Here is a 24833-nt window from a genome sequence, read left to right as displayed (position 1 = left end):
GACAGTGCACTTTAAACCACATTGTCATTGTATCTGGCGTACAGAGCCAAAATAAATAACAAATTGTCACTCTCCCAATACCGTTGGAGCTCACTGTATATATACATTTTTTGGGGGGTCAGGGGCCCCTAGCGGGCAAGGGCCCTAAGTGATCATTATGTTGCTTATGTCTGGAACCGGCCCTGAAACTATATATTTTTGTTTCAGATTTATTCATAAAGACACGTATTAATGTATAAAACTGCTGGCAGAACTGATGCAAAATGTACAGAAAAAAGCCGTCTGGTACTTCCAAATATCTCCGCGCTAGCGTGGGAAGTAAAGCAGCAGGCATAACACGTAAGTACCCTTAAGCAAGGTCGTGGTTAGGTCATGTGATCTGGCGTGTAGCATAAAAGGTGGAGGCTACTGCCTGTGGCTCTACTCCATTGGTAACGATGAAGGGGCTGCTCGTTTTGACTGCGCTGTTTGTGGCCGTTTTCGGCAAGGAGACTTTTGAGGGGTGAGTGGACACACCAATGTAAAACTGTCCAATTCTATTTGGTCATGTTTGATATATCACCAGTAGTTGCTATGTAAAGATTGAGGAACCATAGGAAGGGTAATAATGCCATATGTCATGCTTGCCCCTGTGATTCTGGAGACATGAGTTGCTTCTTTAGACTGAACGACAGTCAGGCTTTATTACTTTTCAATCACTTCAACTGAATCATTAGAAATGACTACTCATATGGAGTACGGACAGATATCTTCAATGATAATTGTAAAGAGGAAGCAAAGCTTATGGTTAATGTTGACTACAACTGTAAGTGATGCTGTAAGCAGGCGTTTAGCCACGGTCTTTGTTGGGTAACATTTTTCTCTCCCTTTCTCAACTCCAAGCATAGTTGTTGAAAGCTGAATGGTTCTCTCATCTATGTAGGGACCAGGTACTTCGTATCACTGCGAGGGATGAGGTCCAGCTCACTCTTCTGAAGGATCTGTCTGAGATGGAATATCTCCAGGTGTGTGACATGATAATCACCACTGTAGAGCCTTGACCAGGCCATTAACTTTTCACTATAGCTGCTCAAAACACTTATATCGGCATACATTTTAGTCCAGGACTAGTCTTAATCTGTGTCTGGGAGACCGGCCCATTGGGTTGGTTTGTTGACCTAACGTGTCATTCCTCTCCTCTGTCCCAGTTGGATGTGTGGATGGAGACCACTGACCTCTCCACTTCTGTGGACATCAGAGTTCCCTTCACCAGCCTGCAGACCGTCAAGGCCTTCCTGGAGACCGAGGACATTGAGTACTTCATCATGATCAAGGACCTGCAGGTAGGACTGCTTTCTGTGTCAGGGAGAAAGTGACTGAGGTCAGGGTGATTACTTCAGTCTTACTTCGTCTTGGCTGATCTTGAAATGTGTAAATTCATGTCATGACTTACAGTAAATAAATAAGATGGTTGAATAAGCCTTGTAGTGACTTTTGACCTCCCTTTTGCCCACAGGTTATGCTGGATGAGGAGAAGGAGCAGATGCTGAGTTCTGCCCGCGCCACTGCCCCCAGAACCACTGATGACTACGACTACTCCAACTACCACACCATAGCCGACGTAAGTTCTGTATCCCGAAACGCAAGCGGCAAGGAGAAATGGGACAGCCCATTTCATATGACCACTCAGAGCAGCACACATTCAGGCAGACACTATTAAGACTATCATAAGATCCACATAAGAGTGACATGTCAGTGACACGGTCTGACATGACACCTAGACTATTGTTTGAGTTGACTGTAACATCTCTCTCCTCTCTCTTTCTCTCTCTCCAGATCTACGCTTTCCAGGACATGCTGGTGGCTGAGAACCCCAACCTGGTCAGCAAGATCGTGATTGGCCAGAGCTATCAGGGACGCCCCCTGAATGTGCTCAAGGTAAGTTCCTGACCACAGTGGGCCTTGTCATATTACTAACTAGTACTCTTTACACGTGAAATATACATCTAATAGAGGCATACAAGCCTAGTTTTTGCCTGATCCTGGATGAGCCACCATTTGTTGGTACATGTTAATTAAGTGCTTGGTTATATGTTAAGTCTTTCAAATTTACAGTATTTGAGGATTGCGGTAGATGTTCTTTACACCCCCCTCCTTCTCTCTTTTCTAGTTCAGCACTGGTGGAACCAACAAACCTGGTATCTGGCTTGACACTGGAATCCACTCCAGGGAATGGGTCACACAGGCTAGCGGCACCTGGTTCGCCAAGAAGGTGCATCAGTGCTAACTCCCTGACGGTCTTTAAACCTTTCCCCTCTCTGCATCTACGCATCTGTTCACCAAACCACTGTATCACTCTCACTATTACTCACTATGTACGGGCAGTCAAGATTTAAGATTTATGTTATCATTTTTCTATTTCAATGTCCAGATTGTGACCGACTACGGACGTGACGCTGCCCTCACCGCCATCCTGGACAAGATGGACATCTTCCTGGAGATTGTGACCAACCCAGACGGCTACTACTACACCCACACTAGCGTGAGTCGCTCACAACAGAAAATGTGTCATTTACGGTACATATTAGGTTAATGTTCCGTACTTGATCGCTATGATTACTAAATGTTCGATTTTGTTTACATCATGTTATATCGCTCCACCTCTTTGATTATTAACTACATGTTACACGTGTGCGTGATCTCAATCTCTTATACATATGTAAGATCTTAATTTGAGCCAGTTTGCTACAGCATGAAAATAATCCTGCAGCAACAGGAAATTTGAATTATTATGTAGATTATAATTAATGTACATTTTTGTAGAGGTTAATACATTTTTTGCAATTGAAAATCAAATCTGAAATGTCAAAGTGGAAATTATAAACTTCAGAAGTCTTTTCAAACCTCCAATACACTGCACATTTTAAATTTCCTGCGTTGCAGGAAAGTTCTCCTGCTACAGGATGATGAAATTAAGATCCTACATCTGTACCGAATATCAACTATCGAATCTAACTTTCACAAATCTCAGTGTTGTATCCTGTTTTGTCATTTGACTTCGCTCTGACATCATCAACCTTTCATGTTCCACAGAACCGTATGTGGCGTAAGACCAGGAAGCCCAATCCTGGCTCTTCCTGCATTGGAACTGACCCCAACAGAAACTGGGATGCTGGTTTTGGAGGTATGTTTTCCAGTTCACTTGAATGTTCACTCAAATACAAAAGATTCAGATGTCACAAACTCAAATCTTAATTTTTTTGTCAAATAAAGAGGTATCTCCTTGCAACTGGTGAGACAATATTTTACTGTGGAAAATTTGCATTATTTTTTTAGTCTGGCACTAATTTTTTTTATCCTTTTGTCTATCTCCTCTGTTATCTTTGGTAGGTCCCGGTGCCAGTGACAGCCCCTGCTCTGAGACTTACCGTGGACCCAAGGCTAACTCTGAGTCTGAGGTCAAGTCCATCGTGGACTTTGTCAAGTCTCATGGCAACCTGAAGGCTTTCGTGTCCATCCACTCTTATTCCCAGATGCTCCTCTACCCCTATGGTTACACCAGGACCCCCTGCAAGGACGAGAGCGAACTGGTGAGTTCAGCATCCATCAACTAGTTGTCCTTGACATGTTTGGTAACAACTTGTGGCATCCATGCCTATAGGCTGCACCCTGCCTGCATTCTCCACTACATGTGGCCTCACCAGAGGAAGTGTGGCTCCAACAGGGTACTTTAACATTACGTTACTTTTATTATCTGCCCACAGCACAACCTGGCCAGGAAGGCTATCACTGATCTGGCTTCCCTGTACGGAACCTCCTACAGATACGGCAGCATAATCAACACCATCTGTAAGTGTCAAAACCCGGCTAAACCTATTCATTGCTTTAAACGGATCCCATCGCATGCCATTCCAGTCCACTCTAGTCCACCACGGTGTATCAACATGAGCGCAATCCATGTGAAAAATATAAACAATGTGGTTATATACTCTGTGACATTAATACAGAAACTATTGTCAATTCCCTTTTTTCTTGTCAAATCCAGATCAGGCTAGTGGTGGTACCATTGATTGGACCTACAACCAGGGAATCAAGTACTCCTACACCTTTGAGCTGAGAGACACCGGTCGCTATGGTTTCATCCTGCCAGCTAATCAGATCCTTCCTACTGCCAAGGAGACTTGGCTGGCTCTGATGGCCATCATGGAGCATACCAAGGACAACACCAACTAGATGGGTCACCACGACAACCTACAGGACACTGTGTCATTGTACTGTTGTACATATATAGGAAAAGCCTATAGGTACCATTAAGTCTACCATGGCTCTTTCCAGGGCACAATGAGACCAATAAATGTCAACTGTTATACCTGATTTGCTCTATTTCATTTTTCATACTCTGCCAAGCTCTTTAGGTGATGTCAAAATGAAGCAGAGAGAAAGGTTTTTATGGTTGAAGTAATCTCTCTTGGAGAGGTACAAACTGTATATGAAAAAACTTATTTGAGCTTGTATGTCAAAAATAAAGGACTTTAGTAACATAAGAAAATGCAAAAACATGTTTTAAAATGTCTTCTAAATGAAAACAAGTCCCCTGTGGGTGTGGGAAATATGGACCTGACAAATATTTCTAGGGAGTGATGTGGCTTCTAAAGCAGTTTTGGTGTTTCTCTGTCTTCAAGGCCTGTGGCTTAACACGTCTAAAGAGGTTCAGCAAGGTTTCCCAGGTCATGTGGTTTAAAAGGGTAGTGGGTGTGATAAACCCATTGGATCATTTCACTTGGTTTAATGTACACGTATGTTGGTTTCAATTAGTTAGATTGTTAAACTGCAAAGAATCTTTGACATTAATGTCTTTAAAGGAGAAATGCAGGGCATGTAAAGTGTTGGTCTGATGTTTCATGAGCTGAAGTAAAAGATCCCAGAAATGTTCTATATACACAACAAGCTTATTTCTCTCAAATGTTGTGCACAAATTAGTTTACATCCCTATTAGTGAGCATTACTCTTTTGCCAGGATAATCCATCCACCAGACATGTGTCACGCCCGGATCTGTTACACCTGATCTTGTGATTGTCTCCACCCCCTCCAGGTGTCGCTTATTTTCCCCAGTGTATTTATCCCTGTGTTTCCTGTCTCTCTGTGCAAGTTCGTCTTGTATGTTTTCAAGTCAAGCAGCGTAGTTTTTACCGTGCTCCTGTTTTCTATTCTCTTTTCCTAGTCTTCCCGGTTTTGACCCTTGCCTGTTGTTCTGGACTCCGTACCCGCCTGCCAGACCCTTCTGCCTGCCCTGACATCGAGCCTGTCTGCCACTCTTTACCTCTTGGACTAAGAATCTGGTTTTGACCTTTTGCCTGTCCACGACAATTCTCTTTCATACTCCTTGTGTATATTAATAAACAAAGACTCTAACCATCTGCCTCCTGTGTCTGCATCTGGGTCTAACCTTGTGCCCTTATAGGTGTGGCATATCAAGAAGCTGATTAAGCAGCATGATCATTACACAGATGCACCTTGTGCTGGGGACAATAAAAGGTCACACAGCACAATGCCACTGATATCTCAAGTTTTGAGGGAGTGTCAAATGTATATGCTGACTGGAGGAATGTCCACCAAAGCTGTTGTCAGAGAATTGAATGTTAATTTCTCTACCATATGCCACCTCCAACGTCGTTTTAGAGAATTTTGCAGTACGTCCAACTGGCCTCACAACCGCAAACCACATGTAACCATGACAGCCAAGGACATCCTCTTCCGGCTTCTTCATCTGCGGGACCATCTGAAACCAGCCACCTGGACAGTTGATGAAACAGGAGTATTTCTGTCTGTAATAAAGCCCTTTTGTGGGGAAAAACTTATTCTGATTGGCTGGGCCTGGCTCCCTAGTGGGTGGGCCTGGCTCCCAAGTGGGTGGGCCTATGCCCTCCCTGCCCCACCCAAGGCTGCGCCTTTCCAGTCATGTGAAATCCATAGATTAGGGCCTAATTTATTTAAATTGTCTCATTAGCTTATATGAACTGTAACTCAGTAAATTCATAAATATTGTTGCGTTTATATTTTTGTTCAGTTTATAAACACAATCAAACACAATCAACCTTAAACATTAGAAAAAAATGCTATTCGATGTAAGTCATTGAGTTCACTTATTCCTCGTCTCATAATAAATGTTCACTCCATTTTCTCTTTTCCCTTGGTTTGCTTTAAATTTATCTGCATGTTCCTCTCAAATCAAAAATCAAATCAAATTTATTTATATAGCCCTTCGTACATCAGCTGAAATCTCAAAGTGCTGTACAGAAACCCAGCCTAAAACCCCAAACAGCAAGCAATGCATGTGAAAGAAGCACGGTGGCTAGGAAAAACTCCCTAGGAAAAACTCCCTAGAAAGGCCAAAAACCTAGGAGGAAACCTAGAGAGGAACCAGGCTATGAGGGGTGGCCAGTCCTCTTCTGGCTGTGCCGGGTGGATATTATAACAGAACATGGTCAAGATGTTAAAATGTTCATAAATGACCAGCATGGTCAAATAATAATAATCATAGTAGTTGTCGAGGGTGCAACAAGCACGTCCGGTGAACAGGTCAGGGTTCCATAGCCGCAGGCAGAACAGTTGAAACTGGAGCAGCAGCATGGCCAGGTGGACTGGGGACAGCAAGGAGTCATCATGCCAGGTAGTCCTGAGGCATGGTCCTACGGCTCAGGTCCTCCGAGAGAAAGAAAGAAAGAGAGAGAGAAAGAGAGAATTAGAGAGAGCATATTTAAATTCACACAGGACACCGGATAAGACAAGAGAAATACTCCAGATGTAACAGACTGACCCTAGCCCCCCGACACATAAACTACTGCAGCATAAATACAGGAGGCTGAGACAGGAGGGATCAGAAGACAGTGAAGACACTCCTCTCTTCTTTGACAGCTGAGCTGGATGTGTGTGGATGCACAACACACACACACACACACACACACATAACATGCACACACATGCATACTGTCACCACACAGACATACACACTTTTACACTGGATGTGTGTGGATGCACAACCCACACACTACATACATACATACATACAAACACACACTCACACACATAACATGCACACACATGCATACTGATGGCACACACGCGTGCGCGCACACACGCATACACACACACACACACACACACACTTTCACATTTACCATGTACTCTGCTGCAACTATTATCTAGCCTGTTGCCTAGTCACATTACCCCTACATATATGTGTTGTACACAGCTACCTCAATTACCTCGTACCCCTGCACATCGACTCGGTACTGGTACTTCCTGTATATAGCCCTGTTGTTTTAAATGTGTATTTTTATTAGTTATTCACTGTGTATTTATTCCAAGTGTCACTATTTCTTTTTTTACCTCATCTTTAACTCTGCATTGATGGAAAATGACCCGTAAGTAAGCATTTCACTGTTTGTCTACACCTGTTGTCTAATTAGGCCCAGACTTTGGATCTTTGGTTTTCCTAGATATGACTACTATATTGTCATCACTACATCCAATGGATTTAGATACTGGTTTCAAGCTCATTTCTGCAGCATTAGTAAAGATATGATCAATACATGTTGACGATTTCATTTCTGTGCTGTTTGTAGCTACCCTTGTAGGTTGACTGATAACCTGAACCAGGTTTCAGGCACAAGTTACAGTTTGAAGCTTCCTCTTGAGTGGGCAGCATGATAAAAGCCAGTCAATATTTAAATCCCCCAGCAAATATACCTCTCTGTTGATATCACATACATTATCAAGCATTTCACACGTTATCCAGATACTGACTGTTAGCAGTTGGTGGTCTACACGATGAAGGGGCGGCTCGTTTTGACTGTGCTGTTTGTGGCCGTTTTCAGCAAGGAGACTTTTGAGGGGTGAGCGGACACACCAATGGCACAAATTTTTGTAAAACTGCCCAATTCTATTTGGTGTCATGTTTGATATATCACCAGTAGTTGCTATGTAAAGATTGAGGAACCATAGGAAGTGTAGTAATGCCATATGTCATGCTTGCCTCTGTCATTCTGGAGACATGAGTTGCTTCTTTAGACTGAACGACAGTCAGGCTTTATTACTTTTCAATCATCACTTCAACTGAATCATTAAAAATGACTACTCATGGTGGGAACGGACAGATAATATCTTCAATGATAACTGTAAAGATGAAGCAAAGCTTATGGTTAATGTTGACTACAACTGTAAGTGATGCTGTAAGCAGGCGTTTAGCCACAGTCTTTGTTGGGTAACATTTTTCTCTCCCTTTCTCAACTCCAAGCATAGTTGTTGAAAGCTGAATGGTTCTCCTGTCTTTGTAGGGACCAGGTACTTCGTATCACTGCGAGGGATGAGGTCCAGCTCACTCTTCTGAAGGATCTGTCTGAGATGGAATATCTCCAGGTGTGTGACATGATAATCACCACTGTAGAGCCTTGACCAGGCCATTAACTTTTCACTATAGCTGCTCAAAACACTTATATCGGCATACATTTTAGTCCAGGACTAGTCTTAATCTGTGTCTGGGAGACCGGCCCATTGTGTTCATTTGTTGACCTAACGTGCCATTCAAATCAAATCAAATTCAATCAAATCTATTTATATAGCTGTACAGAAACCCAGCCTAAAACCCCAAACAGCAAGCAATGCAGGTGTAGAAGCATGGTGGCTTGGAAAAACTCCCTAGAAAGGCAACAACCCAGGAAGAAACATAGAGGAACCAGGCTATGAGGGGTGGCCGGTCCTCTTCTGGCTGTGCCGGGTGGAGATTATAACAGAACATGGCCAAGATGTTAAAATGTTCATAAATGACCAGCATGGTCAAATAATAATAATCACAGTATTTGTCGAGGGTGCAACAAGTCAGCACCTCTAGAGTAAATGTCAGTTGGCTTTTCATAGCCGATCATTGAGAGTATCTCTACCACTCCTGCTGTCTCTAGAGAGTTGAAAACAGCAGGTCTGGGACAGGTAGCACGTCCGGTGAACAGGTCAGGGTTCCATAGCCGCAGGCAGAACAGTTGAAACTGGAGCAGCAGCACGGCCAGGTGAACTGGGGACAGCAAGGAGTCATCATGCCAGGTAGTCCTGAGGCATGGTCCTAGGGCTCAGGTCCTCCGAGAGAGAGAAAGAAAGAAAGAGAGAATTAGAGAGAGCATACTTAAATTCACACAGGACACCGGATAAGACAGAAGAAATACTCCAGATATAACAGACTGACCCTAACCACCCGACACATAAACTACTGCAGCAGAAATGCTGGAGGCTGAGACAGGAGGGGTCAGGAGACACTGTGGGCCCATCCGATGATACCCCCGGACAGGGCCAAACAGGCAGGATATAACCCCACCCACTTTGCCAAAGCACAGCCCCCACACCATTAGAGTGATACCTTCAACCACCAACTTACCATCCTGAGACAAGGCTGAGTATAGCCCACAAAGATCTCCGCCACGGCACAACCCAAGGGGGGGCACCAACCCAGACAGGAAGCCCATGTCAGTGACTCAACCCACTCAAGTGACGCACCCCTCCTAGGGACGGCATGGAAGAGCACCAGTAAGCCAGTGACTCAGCCCCTGTAATAGGGTTAGAGGCAGAGAATCCCAGTGGAGAGAGGGGAACCGGCCAGGCAGAGACAGCAAGGGCGATTCATTGCTCCAGAGCCTTTCCGTTCACCTTCACACTCCTGGGCCAGACTACACTCAATCATATGACCTACTGAAGAGATGAGTCTTCAGTAAAGACTTAAAGCTTGAGACCGAGTCTGGGTCTCTCACATGGGTAGGCAGACCATTCCATAAAAATGGAGCTCTATAGGAGAAAGCCCTGCCTCCAGCTGTTTGCTTAGAAATTCTAGGGACAATTAGGAGGCCTGCGTCTTGTGACCGTAGTGTGCGTGTAGGTATGTACGGCAGGACCAAATCGGAAAGATAGGTAGGAGCAAGCCCATGTAATACTTGGTAGTTTAGCAGTAAAACCTTGAAATCAGCCCTTGCCTTAACAGGAAGCCAGTGTAGGGAGGCTAGCACTGGAGTAATATGATCAAATTTTTTGGTTATAGTCAGGATTCTAGCAGCTGTATTTTGCACTAATGCAAGTTTATTTAGTGCTTTATCCAGGTAGCATTGCAGTAGTCCAACGTAGAATTAACAAAAGCATGGATTAATTTTTCTGCATAATTTTTGGACAGAAAGTTTCTGATTTTTGCAATGTTACGTAGATGGAAAAAAGCTGTCCTTGAAACAGCCTTGATATGTTCGTCAAAAGAGAGATCAGGGTACAGAGTAACGCCGAGGTCCTTCACAGTTTTATTTGAGACGACTGTACAACCATCAAGATTAATTGTCAAATTCAACAGAAGATCTCTTTGTTTCTTGGGACCTAGAACAAGCATCTCTGTTTTGTCCGAGTTTAAAAGTAGAAAGTTTGCAGCCATCCACTTCCTTATGTCTGGAACACAGGCTTCTAGCGAGGGCAACTTTGGGGCTTCACCATGTTTCAATGAAATGTACAGCTGTGTGTCATCCGCATAGCAGTGAAAGTTAACATTATGTTTTCGAATGACATCCCCAAAAGGTAAAATATATAGTGAAAACAATAGTGGTCCTAAAACGGAACCATGAGGAACACCGATATTTACAGTTCATTTGTCTGAGGACAAACCATTCACAGAGACAAACTGATATCTTTCCGACAGATAAGATCAAAACCAGGCCAGAACTTGTCCGTGTAGACCAATTTGGGTTTCCAATCTCTCCAAAAGAATGTGGTGATCGATGATATCAAAAACAGCACTAAGGTCTAGGAGCACGAGGACAGATGCAGAGCCTCAGTCTGACGCCACTAAAAAGTAATTTACCACCTTCACAAGTGCAGTCTCAATGCTATGATGGGGTCTAAAACCAGACTGAAGCATTTCGTATACATTGTTTGTCTTCAGGAAGGCAGTGAGTTGCAGCGCAACAGCTTTTTCTAACATTTTTGAGAGGAATGGAAGATTTGATATAGGCCGATAGTTTTTTATATTTTCTGGGTCAAGGTTTGGCTTTTTCAAGAGAGGCTTTATTACTGCCACTTTTAGTGAGTTTGGTACACATCCGGTGGATAGAGAGACGTTTATTATGTTCAACATAGGAGGGCCAAGCCCAGGAAGGAGCTCTTTCAGTGGTTTAGTTAGAATAGGGTCCAGTATTCAGCTTGAAGGTTTAGAGGCCATGATTAATTTCATCATTGTGTCAAGAGATATAGTACTAAAACACTTGAGTGTCTCCCTTGATCCTAGATCCTGGCAGAGTTTTGCAGACTCAGGACAACAGAGCTTTGGAGGAATACGCAGATTTAAGAGTCCGTAATTTGCATTCTAATGATCATGATCTTTTCCTCAAAGAAGTTCATGAATTTATTACTGCTGAAGTGAAAGCCATCCTCTCTTGGGGAATGCTGCTTTGTAGTAAGGTTTGCGACAGTATCAAAAATTAATTTTGGATTGTTCTTATTTTCCTCAATTAAGTTGGAAAAATAGGAGATCGAGCAGCAGTGAGTGCTCTTCGATACTGCACGGTAATGTCTTTCCAAGCTAGTCGGAAGACTTCCAGTTTGGTGTGGCGCCATTTCCGTTCCAATTCTCTGGAAGCTTGCTTCAGAGCTCGTGTATTTTCTGTATACCAGGGAGCTAGTTTCTTATGACAAATGTTTTTAGTTTTTAGGAGTGCAACTGCATTTAGGGTATTGCGCAAGGTTAAATTAAGTTCCTCGGTTAGGTGGTTAACTGATTTTTGTCCTCTGACGTCCTTGGGTAGGCAGAGGGAGTCTGGAAGGGCATCAAGGAATCTTTGGGTTGTCTGAGAATTTATAGCATGACTTTTGATGCTCCTTGGTTGGGGTCTGAGCAGATTATTTGTTGCGATTGCAAACGTAATAAAATGGTGGTCCAATAGTCCAGGATTATGAGGAAAAACATTAAGATCCACAACATTTATTCCATGGGACAAAACTAGGTCCAGAGTATGACTGTGGCAGTGAGTAGGTCCAGAGACATGTTGGACAAAACCCACTGAGTCGATGATGGCTCCGAAAGCCTTTTGGAGTGGGTATGTGGACTTTTCCATGTGAATATTAAAGTTACCAAAAATTTGAATATTATCTGCTATGACTACAACGTCCGATAGGAATTCAGGGAACTCAGTGAGGAACGCTGAATATGGCCCAGGAGGCCTGTAAACAGTAGCTATAAAAAGTGATTGAGTAGGCTGCATTCCTCTCCTCTGTCCCTGTTGGATGTATGGATGGAGAGACCGCTGACCTCTCCACTTCTGTGGACATCAGAGTAAATCTATGTCATGACTTACAGTAAATAAATAAGATGGTTGAATTGGCCTTGTAGTGACTTTTGACCTCCCGTTTGCCCACAGGTTATGCTGGATGAGGAGAAGGAGCAGATGCTGAGTTCTGCCCGCGCCACTGCCCCCAGAACCACTGATGACTACGACTACTCCAACTACCACACCATAGCCGACGTAAGTTCTGTATCCCGAAACGCAAGCGGCAAGGAGAAATGGGACAGCCCATTTCACATGACCACTCAGAGCAGCACACATTCAGGCAGACACTATTAAAACCTGTTTAGGATAGGGGGCAGTATTTTCACGGCCGGATAAAAAACGTACCCGATTTAAACTGGTTACTAGTCTTGCCCAGAAACTAGAATATGCATATTATTAGTAGATTTGGATAGAAAACACACTGGAGTTTCTAAAACTGTTTGAATGGTGTCTGTGAGTATAACATAACTCATGTGGCAGGCAAATACCTGAGAAAATTCCAAGCAGGAAGTGGCCTGTCTGAGAATTTGTAGTTCTTCTTTTAATTCTTTATCAAAACTACAGTATCTGTGGGGTTACGTTGCACTTTCTAAGGCTTCCATTAGCTGTCTAAAGCCTTCAGAAAGCGGATTGAGCCGTCTCCTGTCTCTGGGCAGAGTATAGTAGCTCAGTTTCTCAGTGGTCTGCCTGGGGACAAAGAGATTGGATATGTGGGTTCACGCGAGCACGCTGTTTTTTTCTTTTCCTCTTTGAATTAATACACTATTGTCTGGTTGGAATATTATCGCTCTTTTACGAGAAAAATACCATAAAAATTGATTTTAAACAGCGTTTGACATGCTTCTAAGTACGGTAATGGAACATTTTGACTTTTTTGTCTCGAAATGCGCTCGCACGTTACCCTTTGGATAGTGACCTGAACGCACGAACAAAACGGAGGTATTTGGACATAACTATGAATTATTTGGAACAAAAACAACATTTCTTGTGGAAGTAGCAGTCCTGGGAGTGCATTCTGACGAAGATCAGCAAAGGTAATACAATATTTCTAATACTAATTCTGAGTTTAGTTTGCCCGAACTTGGCAGGTGTCAAAATAGCTAGCCTGATGGCTGAGCTATGTACTCAGAATATTGAAAAATGTGCTTTCGCCTAAAAGCTATTTTAAAATCTGACATAGCGATTGCATAAAGGAGTTCTGTATCTATAATTCTTAAAATAATTGTTATGTATTTTGTCAAAGTTTATGATGAGTAATTTTGTAAATTCCCCGGAAGTTTTTGGTGGGAATACATGTTCTGAACATCACACGCCAATGTAAAAAGCTGTTTTTGGATATAAATATGAACTTGATTGATTGAACAAAACATACATGTATTGTATAACATAATGTCCTAGGAGTGTCATCTGATGAAGATCATCAAAGGTTAGTGCTTCATTTAGCTGTGTTTTGGGTTTTTGTGACATATATGCTTGCTTGGAAAATGGCTGTGTGATTATTTTGGTCTATGTACTCTCCTAACATAATGTAATGTTTTGCTTTCGCTGTAAAGCCTTTTTGAAATCGGACAATGTGTTAGATTAACGAGAGTCGTGTCTTTAAAATGGTGTAAAATAGTCGTATGTTTGAAAAATTAAAATGACTGCATTTGAGGTTTTTGTATTCGCGCCACGCTGTTTCATTGGATACTGGCTAGGCGTTCCGTCTGTCCACAACAGGTTTTAAGACTGTTATCATAAGATCCACATAAGAGTGACACGGTCTGACATGACACCTAGAGTATTGTTTGAGTTGACTGTAACATCTCTCTCTCTCTCCAGATCTACGCTATCCAGGACATGCTGGTGGTTGAGAATCCCAACCTGGTCAGCAAGATCATGATTGGCCAGAGCTACCAGGGACGCCCCCTGAATGTGCTCAAGGTAAGTTCCTGACCACAGTGGGCCTTGTCATATCACTAACTAGTACTCTTTACATGTGAGGTATACATCAACTGTTATTCCTGATTTTGTCTATTTCATTTTTATTACTCTGCCAAGTTCTTAGGTGATGTCAAAATGAAGCAGAGAGAAAGGTTGTCATGGTTGAAGTAATCTCTCTTGGAGAGGTACAAACTGTATATGAAAAAAACTTGTTTGAACTTGGATGTCAAAAATAAAATGACTTTAGTAACATAACAAAATAAGAAAATGCAAAACATGTTGTTTTAAAAATGTCTTCTAAATGAAAAGAAGTCCCCTGTGGGTGTGGGAAATATGGACCTGACAAATGATGTGGCTTTTAAAGCAGTTTTGGTGTTTCTCAGTCTTCAAGGCTTGTGCCCTAACACATGTCTAAAGAGGTTCAGCAAGGTTTCCCAGGTCATGTGGTTTAAAAGGGTAGTGGGTGTGATAAACCCATTGGATCATTTCACTTGGTTTAATGTACACGTATGTTGGTTTGAATTAGTTAGATTGTTAGTTAATAAACTGCAAATAATCTCTGACATGAATGTCTTTAAAGGAGATATGCAGGACATGTGTGGCATGTAAAGTGTAACCATAAGCAATTTCATTTTAGAGATTTTTGCAGTACGTCCAACTGGCCTCACAACCACAGACCACATGTAACCACATGTGAACCTCCTCTTCCAGCTTCTTCATCTGCGGGATCATCTGACACCAGCCACCCAGACAGCTGATGAAACAGGAGTATTTCTGTTTGTAATAAAGCCCTTTTGTGGGGAAAAACTCATTCTGATTGGCTGGGCCTGGCTCCCTAGTGGGTGGGCCTGGCTCCCAAGTGGGTGGGCCTATGCCCTCCCAGCCCCACCCAAGGCTGCGCCTTTCCAGTCATGTGAAATCCATAGATTAGGGCCTAATTTATTTAAATTGACTCATTAGCTTATATGAACTGTAACTAAGTAAAATCATAAAAATTGTTGTTATATTTTTGTTCAGTATATCAACACAATCCACCTTATACATTAGAAAGCAAAGTTCGATGTAAGTCATTGAGTTCACTTATTCCTCGTCTCATAATAAATGTTCACCCCATTTTATATTTTCCCTTGTTTTGCTTTGAGTTTATCTGCATGTTCCTCTCCTCTCTTCTTTGCCAGCTGGATGTGTGTGGATGCACAACACACACAACCTGCACACACATGCATACTGACGCCACACAGACACACACACACACACACACACACACTTTCACACTCACCATGTACGCTGCTGCAACTATTATCTATCCTGTTGCCTAGTCACTTTACCCCTACCTATATGTGTTGTACATAGCTACCTCAATTACCTCGTACCCCTGCACATCGACTCGGTACTGGTACTCCCTGTATATAGCCATGTTATTTTAGATGTGTATTTTTATTAGTTATTCACTGTGTATTTATTTATTATTTTTTACCTCATCTTAACTCTGCATTGATGGAAAATGACCCATAAGTAAGCATTTCACTGTTAGTCTACACCTGTTGTCTAATTAGGCCCAGCCTTTGGATCTTTGGTTTTCCTAGATATGACTACTATATTGTCATCACCACATCCAATGGAGTTAGATACTGCTTTCAAATTAATTTCTGCAGCATTAGTAAAGATGTGATCAATACATGTTGATGATTTCATTTCTGTGCTGTTTGTAACTACCCTGGTAGATTGATTGATTACCTGAACCAGGTTGCAGGCACTAGTTACTGTTTGAAGCTTACACTTGAGTGGGCAGCATGATGAAAGCCAGTCAATATTTAAGTCACCCAGAAAATATACCTCTGTTGATATCACATACATTATCAAGCATTTCACACGTTATCCATATACTCACTGTTAGCAGTTGGTGGTCTATAGCATCAGCCCTATTACTTCAGCAGTATTAACATGAGATCCTCTCTAAGCTGGTTCTGAATATAAATGGCCACACCTCCACATTTGGCATTTCTGTGTCTTATAACCATGTATTGTTACCATTGTATCATCAAAAGGTATAATCTAGGTGAGTTTCAGAGATTGTCAGAATATGAATGTCATCCGTTCTAGCAAATTATTGATTTCATGAAGCTTGTTTCTTAAGCTACATATGTTAACGTGGGCTATTTGTTAGCACTTTTCTGTGATGCCTGATTGCTAAGCTTCCTAGTAAAGCAATAAAAACAGAGGTGGACATGCTCCGGTTATTTACGTTAGTGTGCAGCTCACCCTGCACTGTCTCAGTGCTAACAGTATAACTCTGCTTTATAGGCACATGATTACTGCATACAATAGCTGTAGGATCAGCAGAGGCATTCAGGGCAGTAAGAGGGACATAAATTAGGTTACTTACATTGTGTTTTCTGGTGCCCCTAGATGATGTACATTTGCTAAAGCATTATGACAACTCAGCGACACAATGGTAGGGATTAAATGGGCTGGGCATGCGGCCATAAAAGGGCAGGTAACTCCCATGAGCCCATTTCAAGATGGCTGCAACCCATGGTCTGTTAGTGTAGAGAAGTGAAAACTATATGAAACCTGAACAATGATATGTGGTGAAAGCGATAACTCCACAGATGATAAGGATATGTTATTTGTTGGCCTATGACATTATCGATTCACAGCCCAGCAAGTCAAGAAGTTCATTTTATACATTGTTTTCACTAAATAACAAACATCTTACATGGTAGGCAAAGCTTCAATTTGACCTGTGTTTGAATTAAGTTTTATCCACATTTCTGCAAAACCACCCAGCCAGTTACACCATTCCTCAAGAGCCAGCTTAACTGCCAGGAGTTCCCGGTTTCCGATGTCACATTTTTCTCTGCAGGTGAGAGCTTATGGGAAAAGAATGCACATGGATGGAGCTTCTGATCAGAGGGGGAACGTTGAGACAGAACAGCACCTACCCTGGTGTCAGAGGCATCCACCTCCACGGTGAACTTGAGTTCTGAGTCTGGCTGAGTGAGGACCAGAAGTGAAGCGGCGCTTGAGTTCCAGGAATGCTGCCTCTGTCTCAGGGGTCCAGTGGAACGGAGTGGAGGTGAGAGTGGTGAGAGGTGCTGCCAGATGGCTGTAGTTGTGGATGAAATATCTGTAAAAATTGGCAAACCCCAGGAAACTCTGTAGCTGCTTCAGGTTAGAGGATGCAGGCCACTCTGTGACTGCCATGACTTTGGCGGGGTCCATACATAACTGTCTCTGTGCAATAATATAAGCCAGGAAAGACACAGAGGACGCTTGGAACTCACATTTCTCAGCTTTAACAAAAAGCTTATTCTCCCAAAGCTGTTGGAGAACGTGTTGCTGGTGAGCCTCAGGATCCTTAGAATAAAATGGGAATGTCATCCAAATAGACAAAAACAAAGCGTTCAGTCAAATGCCTCAGCACATCAACGACTAGGTTCTGGAAAACAGCAGGGGCATTAGTAAGACCAAAAGGCCAAATACTCAATGTGGCCAAGTGGTGTGTGGAATGCAGTTTTCCACTCATCCCCCTCTCTGATGCGGACAAGGTGGTAGGCATTCCGGAGGTCGAGTTTGGTGAACACGTGACACCATAGAGAGGGGCAACAGCAGAAATGATGAATGGCAAGGGATATTTGTTCTTCACTGTGATATTATTCAGCCCACGGAAGTCTATGCACGGCCTCAGTGACCCATCCTTTTTATTCACAAAGAAAAAACCAGCACCCACCGGAGAGGAAGAAGGCCTAATAAGTCCTGCAGCCAGGGAATCCTGGATGTACCCCTCTACATAGCCCCGTGCTCGGGGCGAGAGAGGTTATACAACCAGATACTGGGGAGAGGAGCTCCAGGCTGGAGGTCAATGGTGCAGTCGTACTGCCGAGCAGGCGGCAGAGACAGGGCATGGTGCTTGCTGAACACAGGAGCTAGATCGTGATACTCGAGAAGAACTGATGACAGGTCCGGAGGATCTGTAATGGACTGGAGCACAGACAAGGCAGGGGCAAGGGCAGAATGTAGACAATCTGAGGGACAAAATGAACTCCAAGTGGTTACCTTTCCGGCAGTCCAATCGATCTGTGGGTTGTGCAGCTTTAACTATGGATGGCCAAGAACCAGGGGAGGGAGAGGGCAGTCGATTATGAGGAAACTCATCCTTTCCTGGTGGTTTCCAGAGAGACGCAGGATGACAGGAATGGTTCTCTAACAGACACGGGCGAGGAGCTGTCCGTTGAGAGCGTTGGCATCAAGGGGTGAATCGAGTGGAAGTGTCCAGGACCAACTAGTTAACGACACCATGGTCCAGGAAACACTCATCGGCGCCCGAGCCGATGAGAGCAGGCAGAGGAAAAGCTCTGCCACACGAGTGTGCCGTGAAGCAGGGGTCTGGGGGGAGAGGGGCAGGCGATTTGGCGCCACAGTATATCCCCCACTGCTGCCGAGCCACCTGTTTTGCTGGACGCAGGGAACAAGGGTAGACAAAGTAACCATCCTGGCCACAGTATAGGCAGCTCCTAGTGCTGATTCACTGCTGCCTCTTATCTGGAGAGAGACGGGCCCGGCCGATTCAGGAAGAGACTTGAGAAGGGAAGGGGAAGGAGAACAAGGCAAGGAAGCAGATGTTGTTATGGAGCATGCAGGGAGACGGTTGTCGATGAGGATGGCAAGAGAGATGAACTCAGAGTCTATCAGGCTCATCCCTGGACACCAACTAATCCTAGATGGTCTCAGTGAGAGCGTTTTGGAATGCTCCCTGAAGAGCATCCTCATTTCAGTCGCTCTCAGCGGCGAGGGTGCGAAACTCAATTACCATTTCATCGACACTTTGGGAGCCTTGACGGAGGGACAAGAGTCGTTTAGGGCATCCTTACTGCAGACAGGGTGGTCGAAGACTCTCTTCATCTCCTCTGTAAAGCTGGAGTAGGAGAAGCAGATGGGGGATGGTTTCTCCCATACCGCTGTGGCTCAGGAAAGCGCTGCAATCAGGACGGAAATCTTGGCTTGTTCGCAAGCATAAGAGTAGGGCTGTTGCTTGAATACTAATGAACATTGTACAAAAACAGCTCTGCAAGCTCCGAGGTTACTATCATAACGCTCGGGAGCCGGAACAAACTGCTCACGGGCGGAGGAGAAGAACTAGGGGCTGGTTGCAAGCTCTGGGCGAAGGTTTGACCCTTCAGATTAGAAAGTCTCCATGAAAACTCCTTGACGTGCTCCAGAAGGGTTTTCTGGGCTTGGTCACGTTGCTCGAGCAGGGCTCCTTGGCCAGCGAGGGTTTGGTGGAGAGGATCTAAGTCTGCTGGGTTCATATCTAAGGCCAGTTCGTACTGTTACGCGGAGCAGGTGAACCCAAATGCAGACTCAGACGAGGAGATAAGGTAACTAAGGTATTTATTGAAAAGTGTGTGGGAGGGGAGGAGGGGGGGTTCAGGCCAGAGGAAGCTCAGGTGAGTAGCATGGAACCAGGAACTGAGTCTGGGGCAAAGGGAGTAGGGGCAGGGTAAGCAGGTCCAGAGCGGAATCCAAGGAAGCAGTAGAGCGGGGGTCCAGGGCAGGGAAGCAGGACTGACGAGACAAGGAACTGGAGACAGGGACCAGACTCAGTGCGGACGGAATGAGCAGAGGCTACGAGCTAGCAGTGTGGAAGTGACAGGGCTGAGTATTTGTAGAGGCTTGATTGTGGAACAGTTTGCAGCTAGTGGGGATCTGGTCTGCCTCCAGCACACCTGTCTCCACTCACACAATCACATACACACAGAGAGAGAGAGGGAGAGAGCACTGGGGGAGTGGCAGCAGTTTAGGGAGACACAGGATGAGAAGTTGAGGGCGTGGCCGGAGCAGATGTAACAAGCCATCTGATGTGTTTCCAGGTCTTCTCATCAATCATTGACTTATAGCTTGTCCATGAAAGATGACTTTCAAAATATATGTATTTTTTTTTTAAACAGGACATTTACTTTGTGTGTGCTTGATCTTGTGTGATCTGAACTGTGCAATTCCTATTTAGCTGAACAGACATATTACCTTTTGCATTGAAGTGTGTATGGCTATCACTGTAAGTAGACAATGTTTCAGAATTCAGGCAGTGCAGCATAGGTTCGAGAAAAAGTAAAGGCCCCTTTATATTCAAACTGTATTTTTACAGGTCCACAGCAATTTACAATTGTTGTTGTCTTTTCTAAACTTTTGTCTGTCAGATAGCCTAGGCCTACAGCAAATGTCACTACAAAAGTTTAACATTCTGCCATCACCTACAAAGACATTTGATCAAGTTCGCTATTGCTATTTCCTTTAGAACACTGCCTCGGCCTAATTCGAATACATCCAAAATATACAGCAAATAAGGGCATTATTGTCACCATAAAAAGTGAATGATGGGTGTTTTTCAGGGTGAGTTTTAATGCTCGTTCACGCTCGCACAGTTTCAGGACAGATCTGATTTATAAAGGGGACACATGGGTATGTATGGCATGCGCTAAGTTTATAAATCTCAATATTTTTGTAAGCGCGCAGTCTCTTCAGAAATAACACACTCAGATATTTAGAGTGAAATTTACGCAACATTTATAAATGAGGCCCCAGAGAATTTGAAATGAAATTGGTATGTACTTCCAGTCTCTACATGGTGCATGTTATAAAAAGGGTGACTGCAGTTTGTCTTATGCAATCAAGCTGATAACAATGACAGAGTAAAGATTTTTTTTCTTCCAGATATAGAAGTATATACAGTCTGTCTTGTAGAATAGGGAACTGAATTTGCAACTCTATGTTGTATTTGTATTTATTATGGCTCCCCAAGCAGCTACTCTCCTGGAGCCCAGCAAAAGTAAGGCAGTTATGTATTACAGTACATTCACAACAGATTTAACAACATATTAAGCGTCTGCCCTTAGGCCCCTACTCTACTACCACATATCTACAACACAAAACACAAAACTTTATTATGTTGTGTTTGCTCTATTTGCAACATTCTACATTTTTCACTGCATTCACTCAGGTCACTAAAGTCATAAACTTAAAAATCCTCAAATGATGATTACTGTTAACTGTTTTTTTATACAGTTACCAAGGTACGCACTTACTGTTTGTCTGTAGCACAGTCACACAAGGTCACAAGTTTTGTGAAACACCCAATGCTTCCTTTGAAAAAGGACAGCAAAGCAGATGCACAGGCAGGAAGTCTCTAACCAAATTATTACTACACATACTGTTCATCTCCATAACAAATGTGAAATGTGTTGCACATGACAGATACATTTAATCAATTTGATATGCCAAGAAGTTGCTGCTCCTCTGTCTGGCATATGACAATATCCCATACAAAATATGAATATTATTGTCAATATTTATTGTCTAATCTTCATTCTTTTTATATAAGCCTATAAAAGGACATTTGATTCAACATATGTAAATTGACTGTAAACACAAAAAAAACAGCCTATAATATTTGCTTCACCACTCCAGAACCTCATAGATAATGCAGCAACAGCCAACAAAAAATATTAAAATGTTAAATGGTCTACTGTAATTTACAGGTTCATTCATTTTATTTTCACTGTTGAGGAGGCCCCCTTCGCTAAATGGTGATTGGCTGTCCTGTACTTTATTGGTTGCTCACTCAATTCCTATTGATCCAGAGTTGGGGACCTGTAGACTCCGAGTGGCGCAGCATCCTAAGGCACTGCATCTCAGTGCTAGAGGCGTCACTACAGGCCCTAGATTGATTCCAGGCTGTATCACAACCAGCCGGGATTGGGAGTCCCATAGGGCGGCGCACAATTGGCCCAGCGTCATCCAGGTTAGGGTTTGGCTGGGGTAGGCTGTCATAGAAAATAAGAACTTGTTCTTAACCCACTTGCCTAGCTAACGTTAGAGAGCTAGATAACATTAGCCACCTAGCTAGAATTTGTGACACATCAACATTTAGAAAATTCTTAACTTATTGTATGTTTTGAAAAATCGAAACATATACTACGATTTGTAACATATCATACGAAATGAGTGATGGACATCCACAAATGAATACATACCATATGAAATGTAACATCATACTATTTGGAGTGTCTCAGATTTCAGTACAAAATAATACTAAATGCTCTGAGACCAGGTTGGCTTCCCAGGTGTGAGCCAGGTTCCCAGTTCAAATCCCATTGCAAAGTCAGTTTAAAACAAAAGTGACACAAGTACAGTGGTGGAAAAAGTACCTAATTGTCATACTTGAGTACAAGTAAAGATACGTTAATAGAAAACGACTTACGTAAAAGTCACCCAGTAAAATACTACTTGAGTAAAAGTCTAAAACTATTTGGTTGTAAATATACTTAAGTATCAAAAGTAAATGTAATTAATAAAATGTACTTAACTAAAAGTATAAATCATTTCTAATTCCTTATATTAAGCAAACCAGACGTCACCATTTTCTTGTTTTTTTAATTTATGGATAGGCAGGGGCACACTCCAACACTCAGACATAGTTTACAAATGACGCATTTGTGTTTAGTGATTCTGCTAGATCAGAAGCAGTAGGATGACCAGGGATGTTGTCTTGATAAGTGCATGAATTGGACCATTGTCCTGTCCTGCTAAGCATTCAAAATGTAACGAGTACATTTAGGTGTCAGGTAAAATGTATGGAGTAAAAAGTACATTATTTTCTTTGGGAATGTAGTGAAGTAAAAGTAGTCAAAAATAAAAATGGTAAAGTACAGATACCAAACAAAAAACTACTTAAGTAGTACTTGAAAGTATTTTTACTTTAGTACTTTACACAACTGCACAATTAAGCATGTGGAGTAATGAGTAGGATTCTGTTTTCACATGCAAAAGTGATTACTTTTGCTAAAAATGCTAAATCTGCCTTCCCAATGAAAACTAGTTAGAAAATGAAACAAAATCTTTTTTATGGAAACAAAATGTATGTTTCTGGATGATGCACCATGCTGCCTTGTTGACAAAATGACTGAGCGGTTCAGATTAGCCAACTGTTCATTTGAGAAGTGTGTTTCTTCCTCACCACTCATAGACCAGTGCAACACGGTTCAGCGTAATCAAATCTGCCCACTGTTACTATGAAAGACATCAGCTACCTATTTATTTAACCTTTGTTAAGCTAGGCTAGGGTTAAGGGTTAAGGTTAAGTTTAGGAGTTAGGTTAAAGGGTTAGCTAAAAGGGTTAAGGTTAGGGGAAGGGTTAAGGTTAAAGGGTTAGGTTAAAGGGTTAAGGTTAGGGGAAGGGTAACATGCTAAATAGTTGAAAAGTAGCTAAAGTTGTTGAAAAGTTGCTAATTAGGTAAAATGCTAAAGTTGTCCGTGATGACATTCAAACTCACAACCTTTGGGTTTTTAGATGTTTGCGTTATATGCCCATCCATCTACCCACCCTGACAAACCACCATCCTTTTGTTTTTTTGCCAAGTAACCATCTGTCTTACAGTGCATTCGGAAAGTATTCAAACCCATTGGCTTTTTCCACACTTAGTTACGTTACAGTCTTATTCCAAAATGTATTAAATCCTTTTTCCCCCTCATCAATGTACACACAATACCCCATAATGACAAAGCAAAAACAGGTTTTTAGAAATGTTTGCAAACGTATTAAATTTAAAATATCACACTTACATAAGTATTCAGACCCTTTACTCAGTACTTCGTTGAAGCACCTTTGGCAGTATTTACAGCCTCGAGTCTTCTTGGGCCATACGCTAAAAGCTTGGCACACCTGTATTTGGGGACTTTCTTCAATTCTTCTCTGCAGATCCTCTCAAACTCTGTCAGGTTGGATATGGAGCATCGCTGCATAGCTATTTTCAGGTCTCTCCAGAGATGTTCAAGTACGGGCTCTGGCGTCGCCAATCAAGGACATTCAATTCTTGCATTGGCTGTGTGCATCGGGTCATTATCCTGCTGGAAGGCGAACCTTCACCCCAGTCTGATGTCCTAAGCACTCTGGAGCAGGTTTTCATCAAGTATCTCTGTACTTTGCTCAATTCTTCTTTCCCTCGATCCTGACTAGTCTCCCAGTCCCTGTCACTGAAAAACATGGTGCCAGGTTTCCTCCAGATGTGACGCTTGGCATTCAGGCCAAAGAGTTCAATCTTGGTTTCATCAGACCAGAGAATCTTGTTTCTCATGATCTCAGAGTCCTTTAGGTGCCTTTTCGCAAACTCCAAGCGGGCTATTATGTTTATTTTATTTAGGAGTGGCTTCCGTCTGGCCATTTTACAACAAAGGCCTGGTAGTTGGAGTGCTGCAGAGATGGTTGTCCTTCTGGAATGTTCTCCCATCTCCACAGGGGAAATCTGGAGCTCTGTCAGAGCGACCATTGGGTTCTTGGTCATCTCCCTGACCGAGGCCCTTCTCCCCCGATTGCTCAGTTTGGCCAGGAGTCCACCTCTAGGAAGAGCCTTGGTGGTTCCAAACTTATTCTACTTAAGAATGATGGAGGCCACTGTGTTCTTGGTGACCTTCAATTCTGCAGACATTTTTTGGTACCTTTCCCCATATCTGTGCCTCGACACAATCCTGCCACGGCGCTCTACGTTCAATTCCTTCGACCTCATGGCTTGGTTTTTTCTCTGACATGCACTGTC

General features: G+C 42.9%; 1 protein-coding gene and 1 long non-coding RNA gene across 2 annotated transcripts; both read left to right on the top strand.

Annotated features, from left to right (window-relative positions):
- Positions 1-400: 400 nt before the first annotated feature.
- Positions 401-4536, top strand: LOC115152325 (carboxypeptidase A1). The gene is made up of 11 exons (XM_029697097.1): positions 401-502; positions 923-1004; positions 1188-1322; positions 1496-1600; positions 1816-1917; positions 2150-2251; positions 2411-2521; positions 3073-3163; positions 3370-3569; positions 3744-3828; positions 4025-4536. Exons 1-11 carry the CDS (start codon positions 438-440, stop codon positions 4210-4212), a joined length of 1266 nt encoding a protein of 421 aa, XP_029552957.1. The 5' UTR covers positions 401-437; the 3' UTR covers positions 4213-4536.
- A 9620-nt stretch (positions 4537-14156) lies between these two features.
- Positions 14157-20028, top strand: LOC115152331 (uncharacterized). Its single transcript, XR_003867465.1, has 3 exons — positions 14157-14241; positions 19566-19568; positions 20019-20028. It is a non-coding gene; the product is annotated as an uncharacterized LOC115152331 (long non-coding RNA).
- The last annotated feature ends 4805 nt before the right edge of the window (positions 20029-24833 follow it).

This window comes from Salmo trutta, chromosome 17 (genome assembly GCF_901001165.1).
Source record: "Salmo trutta chromosome 17, fSalTru1.1, whole genome shotgun sequence".
NCBI lineage: Eukaryota > Metazoa > Chordata > Actinopteri > Salmoniformes > Salmonidae > Salmo > Salmo trutta.
The sequence above is the reverse complement of the archived record's forward strand: the minus strand, read 5'-3'. Positions and strand labels throughout refer to the sequence as shown.

What these genes read in the sequence shown, in the direction of transcription:
- LOC115152325 (XM_029697097.1), top strand. Translation starts at nt 438, where the DNA reads ATGAAGGGGCTGCTCGTTTTGACTGCGCTGTTTGTGGCCGTTTTCGGC. An exon ending in CTGAGATGGAATATCTCCAG is followed by an intron (nt 1,005 to 1,187) that starts GTGTGTGACATG and finishes CCTCTGTCCCAG; the next exon opens with TTGGATGTGTGGATGGAGAC. An exon ending in GCCCCCTGAATGTGCTCAAG is followed by an intron (nt 1,918 to 2,149) that starts GTAAGTTCCTGA and finishes TCTCTTTTCTAG; the next exon opens with TTCAGCACTGGTGGAACCAA.